Raw genomic sequence first — 24,338 nt, 5'->3', positions numbered from 1 at the left:
ACAAACAGAAACAGTTGTCAGAGCATCACAGTGGTGAGCACAGGGTGATATTATTAGACTGTCGCTGGTGTCTTTTCATGGAAGGAACCAAACACCTACCAGCCAATTTCAGTCCACACTGCTTTCAGAATCAAATTTACACCCCTTCCCCTTGTGTGTCAGGCTGTTTAATCATGTGCTGCTCCTCTGCACCACCGCACAGACTGGAGGTGGACTTGCAAAGGTTTTCAACAACCAGTAAACAACACTGTGGACAGTGCGTTTCAGACTTCACTCATTAGCGGCAACCAAAGTTGTCGGACCAGGTGACAGATGGACTGACATGTCTGGGCAACCATGGATACTGAGCCACAGCCAAAACCATTCATAGGGAGAAAAAAGGAGAGGCTTCTGGGTGAATGCAGTGTAGAAAAATACTCAATTTTATGCTCTGACAGTCAGAGCAGTGAGGCTGAACGCTGAATTACACAAGGAAACCCAAGTCTTGAGAAAAAGGTGCAACGGTCAAATATTAGTGCTATTATCTAAAGAGCTCAGGGTGGAAGCTGTGGAGTTTCTCCGTCTACCTCGTCAAAGCTGGAGTTTAGCTTAGCAGATCTTTTCTTTATAATATACAACACAACAAATATTTAGGCCTGAAGTACATATTTAATACTTATACACAATTGCTAGGTGCATTAGGTACTAGAGGTGCTCAACAAAAGCACCATATGGAGTGGCAGAGGTAAAATGCACTAACAGGTGCAGTACAACACTACGCTGTATTTGAGTCAATAGAACAAATGACAAATGAGTCCTGAAATTCAGAACGCAAAAGGAAACGAATATTTGAAATGAAAGGAGGGCGCACCTCAAGCCTCACAGTTAGATCAACACCCATATATAGGTTTAAAAAAAAAAAACAAAAAAAAACAAAAAACAAAACCCACAGTTTCGGGCCTCGGTGCGTTATCACAATATTCCTATGTAGAAATTATGCATTTACATTTTCCCCACTGCAGGTGTGCATTGCAGCCACTCTCCACACACTGTATTTGCAAATTTTAGCTTGTTTAGGACAACACGGCAATGGCATACTGTGAATACTGATTGACTTTAGTGATCTACTGCATTTTTGATTTTATTTTAAAATATATTAATTAGATGCATCATTAAAGGAAATGTAAAATTGAGTATGTAAAACAAAAAAAAATTCAGTATCATCAAAAATACCCAAAACATGTTTCAGCTAACTGTCTGCGTGTTAGCTGGCGGGCTACAGATCTATTTCACATATCTATTTGAAATGACACACAATAAGTGTCAAAGTCTTTAAGCCAGTTAGAACTTGTACACAGATATGCTTTTGCTAGCGATCAGCTAACTACAACTTAGCACAATGAGGCGATTAAATGAATTGGCTAACCTTATCTACTCAATACAGGATTTTGCTACACAAGTTAACATGCACACACTCCATGTTAGCACACATGAAGAGAAAGAAATATAGCTTAGTGTTGGAATTAATCCCAAAAATAAAACAATTCCATGATGAATGAAATGCAACTTTCATATCTGTAGTAGTATTATTTTAGAGGACTAGCAAATGTGGTGCATGCTTAGACAGAGGTTATTTACAACCCCAAAACATCCCTAAACTAAACTGTGGCAGTTTTATATTACCTTCTGCCATCCTAAAATATGTGTGCAAGTTGTAACATCCAGGAATATCTGTATTATTGATTGATATCTGTATTATTTAACCTTTACAATTTTTTTTTCTTATCTGGAACCAGATTGTCTGGGTCTAATTCATGCTTGCCATTTCCATCTCTTGGAGAGGCTTTTCATACATCAAAAAAATAGTTTTGGGCAGAATGCTTCTGTAGACTGCAGCGCATTTTAATGAGAAATGCTTAATTTCATAATAATCCACACTCTGAATGTACCAAAGACAGCAAAATACTTTGTCCTGTGAGATTAAACGCTGGCAGTCTGACGACTCGGCATGTTTTTCAGCAATAAGAGACTCTCATATGTTCAGAACTCTTCGAGCGCCTGCTGTCTGTTTGGAATTAGTCTCCATGGCAACGGACCAGACCGTCTGGCTTCAGCAAAGTAGTGCTGATGAAGTGGTGTGTTATGTTAATAGTCATCGGAGAAATAAGACCCTGAAAATATACAGTACATTTTGCAAGATTCCCCTATGGACTTGTTAAACTATAATTTAAGCTTAGCATACTTCTCACCTAGACATGTTTATGCAAGATGAGCATCACTGACAGTGAGTGCAAGCATCGGGGGGCAGTAATAGTAAATATCTGGCATGTAGATGGTTGTAACTTTAGAATAACTTTATGACTTCCCTCTATCCCACGATGCCTGTGTTTGAGGCCCAAAAAGCTGCAGCGGGGGGAGTTAAACGGCAAGAGATAAAAAGTTCTGTGCCTCACCTTGCCACACTTTGACACTGACTGGCCACATTGGATGGAGTCTGAAGCCTCTCATCGATGCTCAGCGCCTGAGGACCGAGTCTCCTTCCCACCGTCTGTCCAGCTCCTGCCTGCTGGTGCCGTTGCTGCTGCTCCTCTTCATCCTCCATCTCCTCGTTACCTGGCTTCTCCTTCCCTCGGCCCTCACTCTCGTTGTCGCTCTCCTCGCCTAAGATGTCATCCACCTATTATATTTTTGTTAAAAGGAGCTTTGTGAGCACATTTTTATCTTCTTTAACAGCAGCATGAATTCACACTGTAAATGCCACAAATACCCTTTTCATTTTGCATTTTGGCCTCCTCTCAAGTGCAAATTGGATTCATTAATTCCCTTCCTCCACGGAATACAAATTAAATCAACATGTCTTTATTTCTATAAGAAACATCCGGCAAATAATACATAAAGCTCCACTGAATCCTGGGAATCTTTAGTGAATATGGCTGTGAGAGAATGTCTGTTTATGCCCTCAGCCTTTCAGTGAAAATGCACTTAACAAATTCCAACCAAAGATTCGGTACGGAGGAACAGTTACACATCTACAGACATTGTGCATTACTGGAGAACACTGACATAAAGGACACTAAACAAAATACCTAAGAGAAAGGCCCATGACTGCAGCACATAAATTTGGATTTAAATATTTATTTCATGATAAGAATTGTTGTTTTCTTTTATTCATTTAAATTTCAGATCTTTATGTAAGACCACAAAAATTAACAAAGGATGTTATGTTTTCCTTTGGCTCATTTTTATGTGTTTTCCTATTCTCTCTAACCAACACACACACACACACACACACACACAAACACACACGCGCGCAGACTTATGCACTACTAGTTCTTTATGCTAATTAAAGCATGACCAAGAGCAAGGTAATAATGAGGTCAGTCTTTGTAACAGCTGTGAGCCAAAGGCTTCCAGGACACTTTCCTCTCTACTCTTGACTCTGAAATATCAAACAGGAAGCCTATCACGAATATGGTCATCTCAGGTACACAGCTCTGGCTCAGGAAGCCTCACTCATCACCTGCCTAAACCTTTTTTTTTTAAATTGAGGAGCAGCCAATCAGATGAAAGCTGGCTTAAAGGGGATGAGGAGCTACAGGAATCTTTTTTTTCAGGAAGTGAAAGAACTGAGGGACTGCACCAACATTATATAAGATAAATACAATATATAAGAATTTCTTAAGAGCTGTGAGCCTCCAAAAAGGAAAACATGAAACAGAAAATAAGTGTAGTGGGTGCCCAAATCTCTGGAGAGTACTGCAGCAAGGTAAAGATTAGCACATTTCATTGTTTGCCATTAAATTTCCGATGATGAAAAGCTCTATTAAAGGACTAATTCCTGTTCAAATTATCATCAAGGAGAACCTCGTACATTAGTCTGTTCGGTTGATCCACTACAGATTCTAATTATGCATGTAATTATATCTGGAAAGCACTTTTCCTTTTCCATATAATTGGGTAATATGCTGTACTGTAATGACGGTGATTAAAGTTGGAGGGATTAAAGAAGCTGGAATCAGATGTTTGATGCAGGTACTGTTGTATTAGTTCAAAGATAAACAAAATAAAATAATATTAATAATCTAATTATGTGCTGCTTATTTTATGTCTTCCTTTGTTTATCCTATATAACTCTCATAAGGATTACAGTTTAACATTGGTTTATTTCCTGGCTTGTTAAATTAAATTAGAGAGACGGTTGCACTGTCAAACAGTCAATGCCATACAAACTTCCTGTAAAAATGTCAACTTTTATTTTAATATTTCCATTTTGATGAATTTTATCAAAAAGTTAATTAAAAAATATTACACTATTTTAAAAAAAACAACAACAAAAAACCAATAACAAAAGCTCATCAATCCTTTATTGTATTAGCTGCTCAATTTATAATGGCAATGGCTACGGACCAACAAACTACCCAACTGGCTGCTTTCAGATCAATAGGAATGAATATAGCCTCAGCAAATGTCCAGTCTTTGACCTTAACAAGCATCAAGCTGAAAGTGAGATTAATGAGAGGGGCGTAAGTCAGGATCACGTCTGACATCAAACCAGGTTTTGTTGGTGGTTACATGAACAACACAGTGTGCCTTGGTTAAGGTAGAGGGTAAAAGTGCCAGTAGTAATAAGTCTGATGTAAAAATGGAGAAAGAAAAATTTTTAAAAAGGAGGTCAGGTTGTTCCTCGTGTTCCATTTGCTGAATCAAATTTGAATCAGCTTAACCCTTTAGGGCACCAATAAATTGCAGTGTAAGACAAATAAAACAGTTTTTCTTTTTATGTCTGTCAGGAAAACAAATGAATATTCATCATTAATTCCTTCTAAAATATGATCATCTCAGTCCAGTCTGCCCACGACGATCTACCATGAAAGCGAACACTAACAATCGTTTAGCCTCGTCTCTGTGGCAGCTGCTAAGGATTTAAATGGGTTCTATTTTTCTGTTACTACAATCAAAATATGAGGGACAGATGGGCTGTTTATTAAAAAGCAGAACAGTGTAAAAAATATTTGTAAAAACTGGCTTAGGAAAGCTATTTCATCTAAATAAAGTTAACATTCTCAGGTTTACAGTTATGATAAACAGACATTTGAACCAACACATATGAGGTTCTGACACTGCAGCTACTATATTTAACCTTGATGGAAACAAGCACTTCACCAGACTGCAGTGTCACAAACAACCAGCCTAAAGACTACGGTTGATGTGCTGGAGGTCCTTCCCGGCTGTGGAAAAGAACAAAATTATAATATACAAAGATACTGGCAGTCAATGATACTACTCCTCAGGCTCCTAGTAGATATACCTGTGGTAACAATTTCAAACTCCTCGTCGCCTTGTTCTCGAGTTATTGCATTCACAAACTCGGGAGTCCACGCTGCCCGCCTGCTCACCCGGCAGGGTGACAACAATACCCTATCGGCCTTTCATAGCTGAGGGGTAAAAAGCTGAAGTGAAACTGACTTTAAAAACAATGAAAAGCACCAACAGCAGCTTCTTGCACCTCTGCTGTTTGTAGTGAATTCTGTTCCCTTCCACTTCACAACCAATCGGCATTAGATCTACGCATTAAGTCATCCAAATTGAACTGCATTTTTGGAGGACTGAATCGGAGTATGTTTGTGTAGGCTGCAAACCGCTCAGCCATCTTAGGCTCTGTGCAGCCAAATACTTTAGCAAAAAGGACATTCAATTAGATTCTATTTATATATCAAAACTTAAAAAAAAATACAATAATAAAGAGAAAACTTAACAATCACATGACCGCCTTTGGACAAGCACTTGGTAACAGTGGGAAGGAAAACTTCCATGAACATATCCAGAGTATCCCGTGTCAGAAAGCCAAAAATGGAGCAATATTTTCTTAATTTGTAACTAAACATGATTTCTCCTTTCTTCCTGATAACTGAACAGGTGTTCAAATGACACGAAATGACTCTACTTAGATTTGGTGCCAACATTTGGAATCTACAACTAGCAAGCTCTCTTTTTCCGAAGACCATCTTCTAAAAAAAGAGCCAGTTAGCCTAGCTTGCATATCTCAGCTCCTAACTTACTCGGCTAACTAGCAAGTACCAAATTTGCACAATAGTTACCCTAAAATGCTCAACAGTTTGATGAGTAAGACCTACCTACATCACAACACAATGGAACAGGGAGTAATGGCATGCTTATTAAGAAGTTTTGAAGGAGCGTTGTGCTCTCAGTGATACATCTCAGGCTCTGGCTTACAAATGTTGCCAAATCACAGCACATGAAACACCTTCAAATCTGCTCATACTGGCATCAAGAATAGGGTTGAGTGACCTCATTAGTACCATCCCATTATTCCATTATTATGACGCGTTAAACTAGCATCTCTACAAGTTAGTTAAGCAAGGGAGCTGAGGTCTGTTTTATCCGAGATCTCTACACAGTGAAAATTACTTTGCAACCACAAACCTCGCACCCCCCTAATGGCCAATAAAAAGAAAGCGGGTTTCAGGTACTTTTCAGATCCAGAAGCTACATATATCTTTAATACAGTCTACCATAAGTAGAGTTACTGACACAAAACTAGAACAAGGCAGATTCAATGTAATATAAATGTGCAAAACAACATTTGATCACTGATCATATCTGTTATTAATCTCTGTCTCTCTTCCACAGCATGTCTTTATCCTGTTTTTCTTCTTTTGCTCCAACTTGTCGCAGCAGATGGCCCCGCCCCTCCCTGAGCCTGGTTCTGCCGGAGGTTTCTTCCTGTTAAAAGGGAGTTTTTCCTTCCCACTGTCGCCAAAGTGCTCACAGGGGGTCATATGATTGTTGGGTTTTTCTCTATATCTATGAAGCGCTTTGAGGCGACTTTTGTTGTGATTTGGCGCTATATAAATAAAATTGAATTGAATTGAAACAATCAGCCATTGGCACGAAGCTAATGGCTGATTGATATTACATTCTACCATTATAAAAGGTATGCCAGTAGAGCAGAATAGCAGTAGTATAGGTTCTTAGAAAACAGGTCTTTATTCCACAGACAGGGGAAAAAGCACAGTATGTATCAATTTAAGAGCAAAACACTTACATGTACTGTGTGTGCATCAGAACAGTTCCTGTCTGCTACTCACCATGGAGCCACTGTACAGAAAGCCCCGTCGGCTTCTGATCATTTCCTTTCAAAGACCAATGTACAGTTCACTCTGTCAGGTAGGGTTCTTACAACCTTGGCAGAAACGGAAGCATTAACAATCCTCACAAAGAGCAAGGCAAACTTCCCACAGATTTTTCTCCTTTTTTTTTCTCTCCTGGATATAATCAAAGGCCAACCAAAGAGCCCACCGTCAAACTTTTCAAAGCACAGCACGACGCCCCCTCAAAGCTTGTTTAGAGGCATGCTTTTGGTCTCATCACTGCAAGCTGGAAGTAGTGAGTGAATAAGTTTAGTGCAAGTGCGATTACAGGGAACGGAATCTATTTACAGCTAAATATCTCTGCTGCTAAACTATTGTGTTCGCCTTGTTTTTGACCCTCCCAAAGTTGACTGTGATGATAAATGTGTTCGAGGGAGGTGGCGAAGAGGTGAAGGAAACAGACTAACGACACAAGAACATGTTTTGATTATCACTCAGTCGTAAGATGCAGACAAACCACAGTAAATGTATCGTGTTTTACAGAATAGAAGATCACCTGTGGCAAATATTCTTTTGGCCGTTCACAGGCTGCCAAAGCAGCTGCGACCTGTTGAGAAACACTTCACGAGACATTTGAGTCATCTGGATCCAATTCTTTGAGCCCTGTAAAGCTGAGGTGGCTATTCAGCATTTGTTTTCTTTTTTAACAGAATGATGATAAAATACTCGGAGTTACAAATGTGATTTGATTAGTTACTTGACATCAATACCGGTTTAAAAGCACAGAGCAACAATGAGTATCACGCTCACAGTCTGAAGCAGCAGCTTGGAGCTTTAGATTTAGTTTACCTTTGCAGAGTTGTAGTTCAAATGTAAGCTAGCAAGTTGCAACACCACATTTGTGCTCTGTCCATTGCTGACAGGCATGCATGGCTTCCCAGCAACACTAAAATACGCCCCCCCCCAAAAAAGGCACTTGTTGCAGTGACAAATGGTTAAAACTAGGGTACAGCTGTGCAAAAATAATCTTGCAATAACTGGATCGGCTGGAAAATCTAAAGTAAGGCAAACTAATAAAAGGCACATGCAGAGATGCCCATCTACAAAATATCTGACAGTGACTTCGCTGACTGTTGTTTGTTGATGTTATTTATGAAGGAGCAGCTCACATTTTTTAATATGTACGCTCAGGGCCATCTAAAAATGTCAGCTTTTGTTTTGTAGTCTCTGGCAGGTTGATGGCTTATTTAAAAAAGAAAACAAAGAAACTGCAGGACGCAACATGTGGGGAAAAAACAAAAAAACCCACTAAAAACACAAAGGATACAAAAGCATATTTAAAAGGACCACAAACAGAACAATGACAGCTGTTACTCAAGATTACAGCTTGTAAGCATTAGGATATAGAAATCATTAGGAATTAAGCTGCATTGTTCTGAAAGACAGGTTTCCTGCCATAATACATTTATTCATACAAGACAAATAATTGTTTGGTTTTTTTAAAGAACATTTCTTCAATCATTTGTTTTAATCTCCCTGATTACTAATAATGGGCATCAGCCAAACTTTTATTTACACTTCTGCTTTCAATCTGTGCAGGTCCTACAGTGTTCAAAGCTGGAGCAGCAACACATAGTAATTATACCACAAAAATGCCAATCAGAATCAATACTGGAATTATTAATCAGAAGAGAAAAAAACCCCTGCAGAACTCAGAACCACCTGATCATAAGCAACCAATAAAGCTTTCTGACTGGCAGATGCTTCAATTAATCGACTGACCCTTTAAAATCAAAGTCAGTCAGGTCTTTACATCCAACATGTTGCCTTTGAGAACCAACGACTCAGCTACTGTCTGAGTTGTGTGTCTCTCAAGCACAGATCTAAAATTCCGCTTTTTAACTCTTAACTTTAAGATTCATATACTGAGAAATAAGCCGACAGTCAATTATGATCAAACAAAGGGCAGCAATTAGAAGAAGCCTTTACTTGGGGGAGCACTGAACAGATGTTGCCCGGCGGAATGAGTATTAGCTTGGGCTGAGGTCAGCTTAAAGAAAATTAGCAGCCATTGATCAAATTTCTGCTCTGACATCTTACTTTGCATAAAGTATCTCTTACACCTTACCAGGCTGGTCTTTTACAGTCCACTGCTATTTGTCATTTTGTCTCCATTATTATATGTGATGGCATTTAATAAAGGTTTTTCTATCCATCAATACCAAAGACTTACATGAATAATACCCAAAAATTTTAACAACCTGACATAGATGGATGTTCATTTTAGCCACATTAGCTCCTAATTGAGTAGTCTTTCAAGAAATACATCAACCTCCTCCACCTATGGAGCTACGTAATGTTTTTATTTATTTTTTTTTAAAATGCATGGTCTACTGTGAGTTTATTATTACCATCATGTATTAATTTCACAATGCCAAATAAGACAACAGCTTAATCATTATGATGCTAAATAAATTATCACTGCCTTCTGTGAAGATCAGACTACAAGACAAGTGTGATGTAGGTCCTGTACACGTTCTAGCCAATTACACCTTTTCTCTTCTGTCAACAGAACAACCCTTGGTGAATAGCTGCAGACTTGCAACTGCTCTCTATACAAATACATTTTATTAAAGGGTTTTATCATGACTACAGACAACTTTTTCAGTGGTGGTTTAGTTCCTCTTTAATGGTGAAGGAATAACTGAGGCCAATGAAATGGCCTTTGTGAATGTTACTGAACTTTTTATCCAAAATATCAGCTGCAACAGGATAAGGAAAAGCAAGAGACAACAGCAGACGGCTCTACTTGAACAAACTAACCAGTTAACCTTTTCATTAAAGACTTGCCAGCTGATCTAGGAACTCCAGGGTTTCTCCAGTGTTTTTTCAGGGCATCGCAGCCTTAAGTTGACCCCTGTGTTTTTTCTAGACCAGGTTTGGCCAACTCCAGGCCTCACGGGCCGGTGTCCTGCAGGTTTTAGACATCACCCTGGGTCTACATACCTGAATCAAATGATTAGTTCATTACCAGGCCTCTGGAGAACTTCAATACATGCTGAGGAGGTAATTTAGCCATTTAAATCAGCTGTGATGGCTCAAGGACACATCTAAAAGCTGCAGGGCACCGGCCCTCGAGGCCTGGATTTGGACCCCACTGTTCTCAACAAAAGCGATCCTTACAACCCTTAAATTTGCTAACGCTTAAAATGCATCTTATTAGATCTACTGTTCCCGTGAACTGTTTATGCACACACATAAAGACAGCTTGGAAAAAAACCTAGAGATAAAATACAATTGAATAAAGAACAAGGCAAACGTTACGGCTTAATACAGTTGTACGTGTGTGTATGATTGGATGGGTACTTAATAAGGTAACTAAATTATTCATTGAGTCAGTCATATAAAATACCTTTACTGTGACTCTCACTGGTGCTCTTTGTATTGTATACAATCCAGTCTGTAGTCATACCAGTGTAACTGACAACAGATAATGTTGCTGCTGCAGGAGCAGGAGATGGCACTGATCTTTCAAAATGTGCAGCAAAAACAAACAAAAACACAGCAGCATTCCCTCACCAGCCTCAGTCACATACAACTATGAAAGACTTAGCTTACCTTAATTACCAAACAGAAGTGGACAGTAGGGGTGGGTGATATAGACTCAATATTAATTAATTCCAAAGAGCTGCAGTCACAGATGACAAACTTTCTAATTTAAAGTGAGAATCTATTGCTTTAAGCTGCCAGCAGCAGCATTATAGTGCAATAATAGTATATAGTAGTAATATTAGTATAATAACAGCAATATATCCTTAAACCAAAAATAAGTAAGAGAAAAATTGCCTAGCTAGTGTTTTCCCTGGTAATTTTTGGAACAAAGCATAAGGCTGATATGTGGCTGTTTTTCACACCAGGGAACAAAAAAAGCATAGTGTTGCTATAGCAACGACTTTGCTATACAATGTAAACATTTATACTGGTATTATTACGGACAATGTGAGCCTTAGTGGACAGACATAAGCGCAACAGCTAAAACAAAATTACATTAAAAAAATTTTCTTTAATCTTTCCTGATTTATTCTTTATGCCTAAGATTTGTCTTATTCAATCAATTTTTACCTGTGTAAAAATGGCACACCTTTCTTCTCCTCCACTCTTCATTGTGACCTCCACAAAGAGGATGCACCGATGGAAAAAAAAACATCTGACTGACGGATATTTAAGACTGATCCCGATATTTGGTAAAAAATGTCTTTTTTTTTCCTTTTCTATTTATTGACTGCTATAAAAGCCAACATCAATAAATGGATAGATCAGCAGATAGCCAATAAATTGGTTGGGCTCTGAGCTTTACAAACACACAGTTACATTAAGTGTCAAATTAACCGTGTCTGTTTTCTCTTGATTGATCGTTGTAGCTGCTCCAAATAATTCAATTAATTTAATTAATTGCAATCTTTTTTATACACCTGCACACACATATGGCGCTATGTCAACTGGTACATTAAACTGAACTGAATCACACCACCCCAACAACTTTTCTGGACAAAATCCAGTAGTACGTACCCCAGAGCTTAGCTATGAAAAGAACTTTCTTAAATCTTAAAGTTTTGGTGTAGGACTGGTTCGCCTACCTAAAAAAAACATCACTTTCTCTTTATATTAAGGTAACTCACAGGAGAAAACAATATGCCTGCAAGCGCTACAATGTGTGAGGTAGGAATCCAGAGTGGGAGCTCAGCATATTTCTGTGCAGCCAATCAGCAATCATTGTTCTCACCAATTTCTGTTTATGCTGGGTTAGTGTACACGGAGCTCATGTTTTCAGCGTGAGGGCAGCTCATGGAGAACTTTTCATAGCAAAGTCCCAATGAAGAGGGATTACATAAGCTACACCCTGCCAAAATTACCGACTTCATCTCGGAAAGGTAGTCAGAGGTGGTAATAGAGCCGACGGCTGATTGCTGAATGGAGTAAGAGTGTTGATGGCTCGTTCAAAGTGGGGAGAGGAAGATGAGGGCTTTGTGCTGGGTGAGAAAATGCTCACTGGAGACCATCGGGAAAAGAAATTAATGGAAATGAATACGAGAAGTCGATGTGAAGATATTGTGATTGCTAGCTATTTAAAAAAAAAACAGTAATGTTATGCATTGGGACCGGTGAATCGGGAGCACAAAGAACTCCAACACCAATCTACTCATACCTGCAGCTGTTCATTAGCTCAGGGTCACAAACCCAGCTCTCATTGTTTTGAGTCAAGGGCATTCCCATCCTCTGCTTGCTCCTCATAAATAAAGGAAAGCTGAAGTGCTCAAACGGAAAAGATGCCGCAATCTTCTGAGAATGAACTTTTTAGAGGCTCTGTAAACAGGAACACGCTGGTTTCTTTTTACCATTATCCAGAAAAGATATGCTAAAAAAGCTGAGGTTAGTCGAAGAGAGTTGCATAAGGCTGAACTGAAAACATTACTGTGAAATAACAGACCCCACGTAGCTTCAGGTGACAGTTTGTGTTATTACTTTTTAGATTTCAGTGTTTATATCAATGATGTGGGGTTTTTTTAACCTTAGAAAAAAAAAAACCTTCACCAAGTTGCTCAGAAAGGAATAGAAGCTTCTTCTTTTTTGTTGTTGTTGTTTTTTGTTTTTTTTTTAATGTGGACCAATAGTGGACATTATGCAACAGCCAAATGAGAGATTTCTGCCAGGCTGCCAAAGACTGGTGCAAATGGAAACTGGACCAGATGGAATATTCATCCCGCTTCAGGTCAAGGGCTAAATGATGGATTCGTGTGACTGGGAGCAATAATTTGCTGGTTGTGTTGGCATGATTCCTGTTTGCAGCATTGGTCTGATTTGATCAGTCTAATGTCTTCTAATTAAATTCTTTAAAAGTTGTGAAACTCAAATTCAGCACCACAGACCGTATCACACACTCAGCTTAATAGGTAGATGATTTCATCTGAATAGATTCACTTCGCTCAAACTTGACCTAATACTCTTTTCTTATAAAGCTACATTGTCTTACTTCCAACGTATGTTTTCTAAGCTCTACTGTGAAGACAATATGGGTTTATGAGATTTCTAAATCAATGCATTCTGTTCTTGTTCACAAACGTTTTCAGAATTGAACTCTGTTTGGATAATGCTATGCTATCAGTGTATGCCCAGTTAGCATGAAAATGTGCTTTGTTTTTGCAGTTTTCAAGTAATTTCACATCTTCCACTTTCCACATCTTTCTCTAGAATGCGAGGCTTGTCAATCAGCTTTGAGTGTGATCAATCATAATAACTTTAAAGACAGCTAACGTTTTATGTGGTTGCAAAGCACATCTTAAGAACTAGTTCTGTCAGACAATAGCCCAGTCCTTAAAAGTTTGACAGTATTCTATAAAGTTGAGGCTAATTGAAGGACGTTTGAGTTTTTCTGTTAACACTGCCAGACAATTATCAGGAGTTAACATGAAGCAGCTAAATATAAGATTTTTTTTAAAATAGTCTTTTAAGTGAGCTTAAACAGCAACCCGAATTAAAAACCTTCAGTGAGTATAAATAGACTGACATTTAAAAACACTAAACTGAGCTAAAATCACAAACAAATTACAAACAAACAACTGAGTTGTTTATTACAATAAATTAAATAAATGACATCACAAAAACTGTCCAGTAAATGTATTAATTGCATGTCCAGAACTAAAAACACATCTTTGCATCAGACATAATGAACCTAAATTTAAGCACTCCGAGTATTTATACGCTATTGCTGTAAGAACACACGTTCAACCACTCAAATCCAAGTTCCCCTACTACATATTTGCTAATGCCAAAAGGCTCAGGACAGGTCTCCATGTCTGAGCATCAAATGCAATTATCCCTCTTGTATTTCCAGATTCTGTAGCATTCATAAATCATTAGTAAACGCTTGGACTGATGTAATCTGAGAACTTATATGATGACAAGTAGCAGTAATCAAGCTAGGGCACCCTGACCCCAAGAGGAGCTTTGCACTGGATTAAAAGTAAACTTGTGACTTTATTGCAAAGAAAATAAATACATTTAAGCTTTTAAATCAACAAAAACGCTCATTGTTGGCCAAATTAAATTTCACAGATTGCAAGTCTTAATACACTATATGTTGAAACTGGTGGGACTGCTATGCTGTTCACATTAAAACTTAAATTACAGGTCTAACTCTGTTCACAGAGAGCAGCAGAGGCTTTCATATACCTAATTCTGCATGTCTCTTTGGCACACATTAGCTGTGGCAGGGTGCAGCACGTGCCAAATGACTCTGCTGGCAGGAGACTGGGTTAAAATGCTCTCTCCTGGGAGACCATCCAAATGGATAAAACAGGTGTTATTACGGTTGGCTGTAGGGGGCTTTTTTCTTTTTCTTTTTTTTTTTAATGAGACAGACAGATGCTAATGGTCGGCCTGCTTTTTCTACATTTATTTTCTTTCTTCTTATGATTATCATCTTCTATATTAATTCTAACAAAAATAAATAAATTTTGTTTGCCATGCATATCATATTTTGGGAAATACGACCAAGATCAATACTTGCAGGTGAAGAGTGACTGATGAATGCACTATGGTCTTAGACTTAATGAGCCATGTGCGTGGGGGAGCATGCTACTCCAACAACAACCAGTCTTATTGCTCGCCTGACTTTATAATACCCACATGCTCATTTATTTACTTGATTTAGAATCCTGGAGCAGATGACTGCATAGAGTCTCAGTAATAACATCCAACATAGGACTGATGGTCCACATTCCACATCATTATGTTAGCGAGAGCAATAAGACAAAACCGATTCCAGTCATTTCCAGTCATAAATGCAGCCATCAAGGGCACAGCAATTTCAAAGAAAGGTCATCCAGTTGGTACACGGTTATTTGCCAGGCAGCTCTGCACACGTTGCTCCAGGTAAACTGACACAAACACCACCATGTTACCATTGCTGGCATTTAAATGTGAGGCTGTCCAACTGACTCAAATGTGTACCTTACTTGAGCCAATTAAGTGTGGTTCTTTCCCTCTGCCCCTGAAGATCCAGAGTGTTTAAGAATGTCACAGACTGGCCTTTAGCAAAACAGTTCGAAGAGGATGACATTTGAAATGCAGTGCATCTACAAAGGACCCTTCACTTGAGTCAACTTCTCTACCCCTTTACAGAGCAAAACATGGTGAACGAGGCTTTAAGCTTCACTTGCAAGAAGCAAACAGTCGTTCCTTACAGTTCTACAAGTCTGATAAATTGTAGAGGTGGGAATCACCATACATCCCACGATACGATATTATCACAATACTTAACGCACGATACGATATTATTGCAATTTTTTAAAATATTTTGCGATATTCAGATTCTGTACATAAAGGTAAACTTTATCAATATTCATTTTATCTAATATCAATGAAATAGATCCAGACAACAACTTTTTCTCATCTAACAATAACAATTGCTGCTACTATACAAATAAAGACTACAATCAGAGGATTAAAACTGAGAATAAATTATCAATTATCCACTTTGAACTGGAGGGTTATGAATTCACATTTATAACTAGGCGAAACAAAGGAGGAGGAGGAGTGGCCTTGTATGTGGACAAATCCTTGAAATTTAATGTGGTGGAAAAGATGACGATGGTGATTGATAATGTACTAGAATGTATTACAGTTGAAATTTGTAAAGAAAAAAGTAAAAATGTAATCATTAGCTGTATATACAGAGCTCCAGGTAGTAGTATTGAGACATTTAAAGACTGGATAGAAGAAACATTTATTGAAATAGCTCGCAAAAAAGTTTTCATTTGTGGAGACTTCAATATTGATTTGCTAAACCCAAATAAACATAAAACCACTGAGGAATTTATAAACACAATGCACTGTATGAATCTATTCCCTAAAATTACTAGACCTACCAGGATTACATCACATTGTGCAACTCTCATAGACAACATTTTTGCAAATGACATTGAAAATAAGACTGTAAGTGGACTCCTGATTAACGACATAAGTGACCATCTTCCAATTTTTACAATCTATGATAGGAATTACAAGATCAATAAAATGGACAGTAAAAAAAAGAGTACAGACGAGTAAGAACAGAAGAAAGAATGAATGCATTTAAAAAAGATTTATTGAAGGAAAACTGGGGTGAAGTATATCAGGAACAGGACGTTAATAGTGCTTATAATAAATTCCTTAGAATATTTACATTACTGTACAATACCAACTGTCCAATAAAGCAATATAGTAGGAAACAGAAATATATGGACTGTCCATGGATAACAAAAGGTCTGCAAAATGCATGTATAAAGAAAAATGCTCTATACAGAGAGTTCTTAAGAACGAGAACTAAAGATGCTGAAATCAGATACAAAAGATATAAAAATAGGTTAACTAAGGCTACGTTCACACTGCAGGTCTTAATGCTCAATTCCGATTTTTTGATCAAATCCGATTTTTTTGTCTCCTCGTACACACTACAAATAAAATGCGACAGCAAACGCGCTCTAGTGTGAACGCTCAAAGCGGCCCGCATGCGCAAAAGAAGACGTCACACACAACGCGCTCTGTTTAGACCAAGAACAAACAGTATTGTTTGACTGATGGCCGTTAATATAAAGACTTCGGACTTTACGTTTCCCAATTTTTGCTTTAAGTTATTTTGTTATTTACATAATAATGTAAATAACCTAATAATCCTTATTGCTGTTTAAGAGAGGAGCGGTGCTTCAAAGGATAGCTGCAGATTTCTGTCAGAATCTGCAGATTATACAGTACAAATAAAATGTTTACGTTGTCTTCCCAACAGTTTCACTGACATCTACACTGGATGGCTAGGAAGCGTTCGCGATGTCTTCTCGGGCGCTGATAATTGGCTTCAGTCTTGTGTCGGTGACGTAAAAGGCGGATTTAATGCGACTTGACCGTTCAAACAGCAGTCGCTTTCTAAAACATCGGATATGTATCGGATTCAGTACCACATACGAAAGTGACCCAGATCGGATTTGAAAATATCGGATTTGCGCCGTTCACACTGTCATAGCATGATCGGATATGGGTCGCATAGGGTCAAAAAAATCGGATTTGATGCGCTTTCGCCTGCAGTGTGAACGTAGCCTAATATACTTAGATTTAGTAAAAAGGAATACTATAAGAAGCAATTAGATATAAATAGAAATAATAATAAAAGATTATGGGAAATCCTGAACAGTGTTATAAAATGTGGGACTGGACAAAAGAACTATCCCAAGTATTTCATTTGTAATGACCATGAAGAATACAATATGGATGTTGTGGCAAATAGTCTCAATGAATTCTTTGTAACTGCTGGACCAAATTTAGCAAGAACAATCACTCATCCTGGGAAAGCACAGGAAAAACCCGATACACTGATTGACAGAAATCCATATTCTATGTTTCTCACAGCCGTTGATGAAAATGAAGTTCTTGAAATTGTCAAAAAATGTAAAAATCACAAATCTTTGGATTTATCATTTCAAACTGGTCGATTTCCAGACAGAATGAAAATAGCAAAAGTTATACCTCTATACAAATCTGGAAACAAACACCATTTCACAAACTACAGGCCTGTCTCTTTACTACCTCAATTCTCAAAAGTTCTTGAAAAACTGTTTAAAAACAGACTGGAAAAATTTATAGATAAACATAAACTACTCACTGAGAGTCAGTACGGATTCCGATCAAGCAGATCAACATCATCGGCACTATTAGATTCAATAGAATACATCACAAATTCCATAGACAAAAAGCAATATGTGGCTGGGTTATTCATAGACTTGACAAAGGCATTTGACACTATAGATCATGATATATTAATAAGAAAACTGGAACGTTATGGTGTCAGAGGGGTAGTTTTAGATTGGGTCCGGAGTTATTTAAGTGACAGAAAGCAGTTTGTGAAAATAAATGGTGGTTGCTCCTTATGTATGGACATTGCTTGTGGTGTACCCCAAGGGTCAGTTTTGGGTCCAAAATTCTTCAACTTGTACATTAACGACATCTGTAAAGTGTCCAAAGTATTAAAAGTGGTTCTCTTTGCTGACGATACAAACATTTTTTGCTCTGGTGATGATCTGCAGAATTTATTGGAGGATATGACTAATGAAATAAGTAAAGTGAAGTTCTGGCTTGATAAAAACAAATTATCATTAAATTTGAATAAATCTAAACTTATGTTATTTGGAAATAGTAGTTTAAATACTAATGCAAAGATTCAAATAAATGGTGTTGATATTGAAAGAGTCAGTGAAAATAAATTTCTGGGGGTAATAATAGATGAAAAACTTAACTGGAGAGCTCACGTAAGATATATTCATTCCAAAGTATCACGAAGCATTGCAGTACTAAACAAGGCAAAACAGGTATTCGACAGAACATCACTTCATATTCTCTACTGTTCACTGGTTTCACCATACTTAAGCTATTGTGCAGAGGTCTGGGGCAATAACTATAAAACCACATTACATTCACTTTTTACTCTTCAAAAGAAAGCAATTCGAATCATCCACAATGCAGGTTATAGGGAACATACAAACTCACTATTTTTGCAGTCTGAAATATTGAAAATTGACGATATAGTGAAATTCCAAACAGCACAAATTCTATTCAAAGCAAAAAATAAAGAACTGCCAGGTAATATTCAGAGTATGTTTTTTTTGAAAGAAGGAAGTTATAATTTAAGGGGTTTTTGTAACTTCAAAACAATGAAGGTACGTACTACAAGAAAAGGCTTTTGTGTTTCTGTTCAAGGAGTGAAACTATGGAACAAACTGAATATGGAATTAAAGCAATGTCCAAACATAAAACTGTTCAAAAAGAGTTATAAAAATATGATCTTCTCGATCTATAAAGAAAAGGAAAATATTTAAATTAAGTGAATGTCTCTATTTAAAAACAAACAAACAAAAAATTCATGATGTGATATTATAGTATATAGTATATCAGAAATCTGTTCACTATTTTTATTACAAATTATATCAGTAAGGAAGCTGACTAAATATTCACTGATAATTTATGGGACAGGGGTGGGATTAAATAAGTGTATACTTCTTCCCACTCCCTTTCAACATGTAAATTAATCAGAATGTTTTTTTGTATGTAATTTGTATAGTATATTTTTTTTCTCTCATTTCTTTTCTAAATGTACTTGTATATTGTTCACATGTTGAAATAAATTACCAATCAATCAAAGTCTCACACTCAGTCTTTCTCTCATTTCAGTCAGTTTTATTGTTGACAAACTGAACGGTTTGTATTACAGTCTAGTCCAACTTAACTGAATGCAACCATCTGGTACAATTATAGCTATTCTGAACTATGCAATTTATGAAAACTATGCATCCCATTCAGCAACTGAAGAATTTGAAAGTAAATTAAAACAAAATATAATTTTACATTACATAAAAAAGTTTTAAACTTAATTAAAATAAAACATGTCTTAAATTTAGTTTATTGCTGCCAAAAAACAAGTTAAACACATTTGGACAGTGAAGGAATGTCAGGATTCTTGCTCAGAAAAAGGAGCTGATCAACATGCTCTGAAGTCAGAGCATGTTCCAGTCCACAAAAACTTTTTTTTGTAACAAAATATCGATTTCTGCTCTCCCTGTATCGATACATTATTAGCAAACAAAATATCACAATACTACACAGTATCGATTTTTTCCCCCACCCCTAATAAATTGCTAAAGCTAATAATCTAAACTAAAAAAAACCAAAGACCTATCAACGTGCCTTTATTCAGATACTTGGAAACATTTTTTAAACAGTTGCCCCTTTGTAATACTGTGATGTAATATGATTGTAAATGTATTATTTATGGAAATAACACAGTAAGATGATATAAGCGCTATGCAGGATGTAGTAGGATTATCATTTATTAATAGCGGAGTATGTAAAATTTCATTTCATTTCCTTGTCAGTCATAATTTATCTTTAAACACGTACACATCAGGCAGAATTAGTTTAAGAGGTGTTGGAATAGCCCAGTAGTGTGACTTTGAGAACTACAGCCTAGAGCAAATAAAATTATATGCCTTAAAATGTTTAAATAGACCACTTCAAAGTAAACATAAGGGTTTGGACACTGTATTTTTTCCCAAAACAGAGCAAGATTAAACAAATCATTATAAAATTGCCCCCAAATTAATGATTAACTTCAGAACTAATACCACATTTACACAATTGTGTTTTGGGAATAATACTGGGAATCAATTCTGGATACCTTATCAGGCAACTTGATCTTTATCCACTATAGTGCTACATCAGCAAGACGCTGGCCTTTAATTAAGACTGAAAATTAATGCTTGGTCCATGCTGTCATGCTAAAGTTTTAGTGCACATGGTCGTGATAAATGGGAAAAAAGCATGTGCTAGATAAAGACATGTGACTTTCAACAGGAACAGGACCACCAAACCTCACCCCTTCTGTCTTTATGCAAAGGAGGATTAATACTTATGAACAGTTAATTAAATTGAACCCAGAGTCAAACAGGCCGAGATCAATCTGCGACCCCTCCGGCTGCTTAGGGAAAAAAGCAATCCATGAATGATTGGCAGGCGGTTGGCTAGAGGTTGCTGACAGAGGTAAACTTGTCTGCACATGAAATTGAAAAGTGTGACTCAAACCAGGAAGAGAGGCCGTTTCTCTTCAAAGTAATAGCTGTGCCTTTTGAAACATATTTACTTTTACTTTAAAGGCACTTGATGTCTATTTGTTTTGCACTAATTCAAGCTTAACTATCGCTTGGCCAGTAGTTGGTGAGTGTTTGGAGACGGGTCAGCATCTTCCATGCAAGCTATGGGCAACTACAGCAATCTCAGCAAACCTGATGGGAATACACGTTTTTCCTAAGCAACCAGAGGCTGTCAGGAAATCGCAGAATGGTTTCTAAGCCTGTATGACCTAAATCTTAGAGCCAACTGCCATAAATTTCTATAATCCCTGATGTTAAGGATGGACCTATGGATAATCACGATCCTCTCCAATCTCAATTTCATCTTGTGTGTCCAACCTGGTTTGCATTCATTGCCAAATCCTGTTTAACAAGACAAACGTTCCTTTGCACTCTCTTTTTAAGGGCAGAAATGTGGGGAAAGTGTGATTTTCAAGTTTCCCCTGGGCATCGAAATATATCCCCCCCATCTATAAGAGAGTAGCTATGAGGCTTTGACACTTCAGAAGATTGAGAAATGGCAGCTCTATCCTCCAGTAGTTCAGCCCCCTACTTCACACAAAGCAATTACAGAGTGCAAAAAGCTCTTATATCTGTAGGAGTTCACAGAGGATGAATAATTAGAATAATCAGAGCAATCCCTACAGAGATATGTGAGCTCATAATTTCACCAAGGTAGAACCAGTGAGAATTACCACATTTGAACAAACTACATTTTCCAAACCTCAGTCTAACAAAACAGTTAAGCTAATTTACTTACATGTTCATCAATGAATGAAAGACAATCATTTCATACTTAGAACACATACATGGTTTTCAAGCACTATACCATCCCTGTTTCAAAACAGCATTTCAAAGACATGAAAGCCATTTTTTCAGTCTAATTACACCAGGTCAGACATAATCATACCAAAGCTCTGACCAAACCACTGACTGCTCCATTTGCAGATTAATAACAAACCCACAATGTTCAGTTTCCATTGGGCTGCAGTGGTTCTAAAATCCAGTCTGTTTTCCTTTAGCCACAGCATCTAAAAGGACCCATTAGATGCCTCTATCAGAAAGAATTATATTGAGTAATATTAATGGTTTTAGTACAATGAACTCTTTGTTTTGTGTGCTTACTAGGGATGGGTACCGGTATCCGGTGCCATGATGGCACCAGTTCTGACATAAACGGTAACCAGACCGAAAAGCAGCGCACATTTTGGTGCTTTTTTTCCTGAGACGTCATACACTTTGGATTCTAGCCATTTTACCTTTCCGAGGATAGTAGGCGGGCCCAGGTACATACGTTCTTTTAGAGCAGAGCTACAGAATAAAAAGTCTGGCTGTACTTCACAGCAAAGGATGCAAACTCAGCAGCCTGCAACAAGTGCTTTAAGCTGATACTGTGCAAAGGAGGTAACACCTCGAATCTGATGAAACACTTGGCGACGCAGCGTTAGCGTTTTTTTAAAAGCTGAGAAATGCACCGTATTTGATAGCTTGCTGCGAGACCTCACACCGTGCACATCTACTGCGGGTGTGGTGCCTGTTATCGGACCCGGAGTTCGCAACATCCCCCAAGAACCCGAAGAGGCGAGTCCTGGCCACGTTATTACATTAATGCACGTAAGGTGAACTAGCAAACACCGTCATAGTTACATGCGGCTGTCTTCTTGTTTGATGGCAGATACTCCCTTCACCCTGACCAAAAAGGCTAAAATGACCAAAGAAAAAGTGAAAAACAGCTAAACATGAGAGGTTTTTAGACAAAATTGGTGTTTTTTCCATTGATTGAGCACTGCTTCCAGCCAAGAGTGATACCATATATGCTCTATAGCTGCAGAAAAGGCTAACATTGTTATCTTTTTACAAAAAAAACAGCTAAACATGAGAGGTTTTTGGACAAAGTGTGTGTTTTCCATTCTTTAAGCACCGGTTCAAGCACCGGTTCGAGCACCGTTTAAGCACCGGCACCGTTTCAAAAGTACCGGTTTGGTACTGTATCAGATAAAACCTAAACGATACCCATCCCTAGTGCTTACTGGTAAAAAGAAAATGGGAAAAGATGTACATTTTTAAAAAAAAATCAAATTTCAATCTATTTATTCTTCTTCCAGACAGCAACTGTCCTACTCTAACTCAGCAACTGAACCCAGGCATGAACAGCCTGTCAAGCTTTGGGATTCATGGCATGCGTGTATAAGATGGGTGTTCAGGCAGAACTCTGGGTTGTCTGTTTTGTTAGCCTTTCCAAATCCAAAACAATAGAAAATATAATATAAATGAACTGAATCACTAGGCTATTTATGTTTTACTCTAAGCCATCAAACAACCTTAAAAGCAATGCTGTGCGACATCCAGTGGCACAGAACATTAAAAATACATATGATTTTCTAGCTTAAGTGCCAATGCTAAAAGCAAGCCTGATGGACTAATTAGCATGCTAGCTAACAGTAGCAACGGGGGTTATCTGCTATTCCAACACAAGCTAGTCAGGCCACGTCTTAACAATAAGACGCAGTTGCAAACTATACATCACAATGGAAGCATATGTATATAATTTAACAAATAAATGTTAAATAGCTGCTGGTTTTAGCAGTAGTGTAGGTCAGCAATATATAGAAGATGTGTGAGTCAGCTAAGGATCTATAAGCACATGAAGTGTAGGAGAAAAAAAATAGGGGGAGTGGGGAGTCTGTTTCCTAAAAGGCAAAGCAAAGCAGTTCCCAGGCTGAGTGGTTGCCTGCAGCTACGGAGTTACTTAACCCCAGAATTCAATCGAGTTAATAACCAGGCAGATCATTTTGCATCCCAGTAACAGGAGACAGTTTGTGGTTTAAAGCATGACCAATCACAATGACATCCACATCATTTAATTACATCTAACTAAAAGTGCAATTTCCTTATAGGGTCTATACCCAGATCTCAAGTTAAAACTTTAAGGGTTGAAAGCCACAAAACTATTATGTCATGTACAAAAATCTTCATTGTTTCATTATAAGAAGTCTTAATGCTTTCAATCCAGATTAATCTTTTGCTCATTACTTTATTCATTCACTAGCCCATGAAAGTCACCTTTAAAATAAATAGATTTGCTTGAAAACAATGGGATGGGCAAAGGAAACATTCCTTTCCCCCAATTTGTTTATATACAACAATAAACTACACAAGCATGCTGCACTTTTAAGCAAGGTTAATGAATGTCAACCAAAACAGTTCATTAGTGGGCTGTAAAATAAGAGTGAGTCTGTGAAATGTGCAAAAAGGGACCACAAAGTGTAAAGAGTACCTGAGTATTTTTTTTCCACTACTAAAGATCACAGATAGTATAAAACACAAAAGTAACTTCCAGGCTGAAAAAAGCCAATGCGGCCAAAGTGACTAAAACCTGCATTCTACCCAAAGACCACCAGATGGCGATAGCTGAGGCTGTGACACGTTTATGGCAGAAAAATTAAATTACATCTGTTTTATAAATCTTTTTCCAACTACTTTTCAAAAACGCGGATTACCTGTGTTATGAAACCACAGGATAATTAGTTAACGACTT

At 37.6% G+C, this 24,338-nt stretch overlaps 1 protein-coding gene across 4 annotated transcripts in view; it reads right to left on the bottom strand.

Annotated features, from left to right (window-relative positions):
* The window catches only part of ctdp1 (CTD (carboxy-terminal domain, RNA polymerase II, polypeptide A) phosphatase, subunit 1), a 97,610-nt gene that overhangs the window by 50,043 nt on the left and 23,229 nt on the right, over nucleotides 1–24,338 (bottom strand). For 3 of the 4 annotated variants that reach the window (XM_086281407.1, XM_086281408.1, XM_086281409.1), the window contains exon 12: nucleotides 2,433–2,656. The exons of the other annotated variant lie outside the window; for it this stretch is intronic. In XM_086281407.1, coding sequence (XP_086137533.1) covers nucleotides 2,433–2,656 — 224 coding nt within the window. The remainder of the gene's footprint in view (nucleotides 1–2,432; nucleotides 2,657–24,338) is intronic. 4 annotated transcript variants of the gene reach the window in all.

This window comes from Aulonocara sp. 'chitande type north' Nkhata Bay, linkage group LG22 (genome assembly GCF_057382095.1).
Source record: "Aulonocara sp. 'chitande type north' Nkhata Bay isolate Kocher_YH1m ecotype deep benthic linkage group LG22, A_spYH_male_GT1.1, whole genome shotgun sequence".
NCBI lineage: Eukaryota > Metazoa > Chordata > Actinopteri > Cichliformes > Cichlidae > Aulonocara > Aulonocara sp. 'chitande type north' Nkhata Bay.
This window is presented reverse-complemented; position numbering and strand designations above follow the sequence as displayed.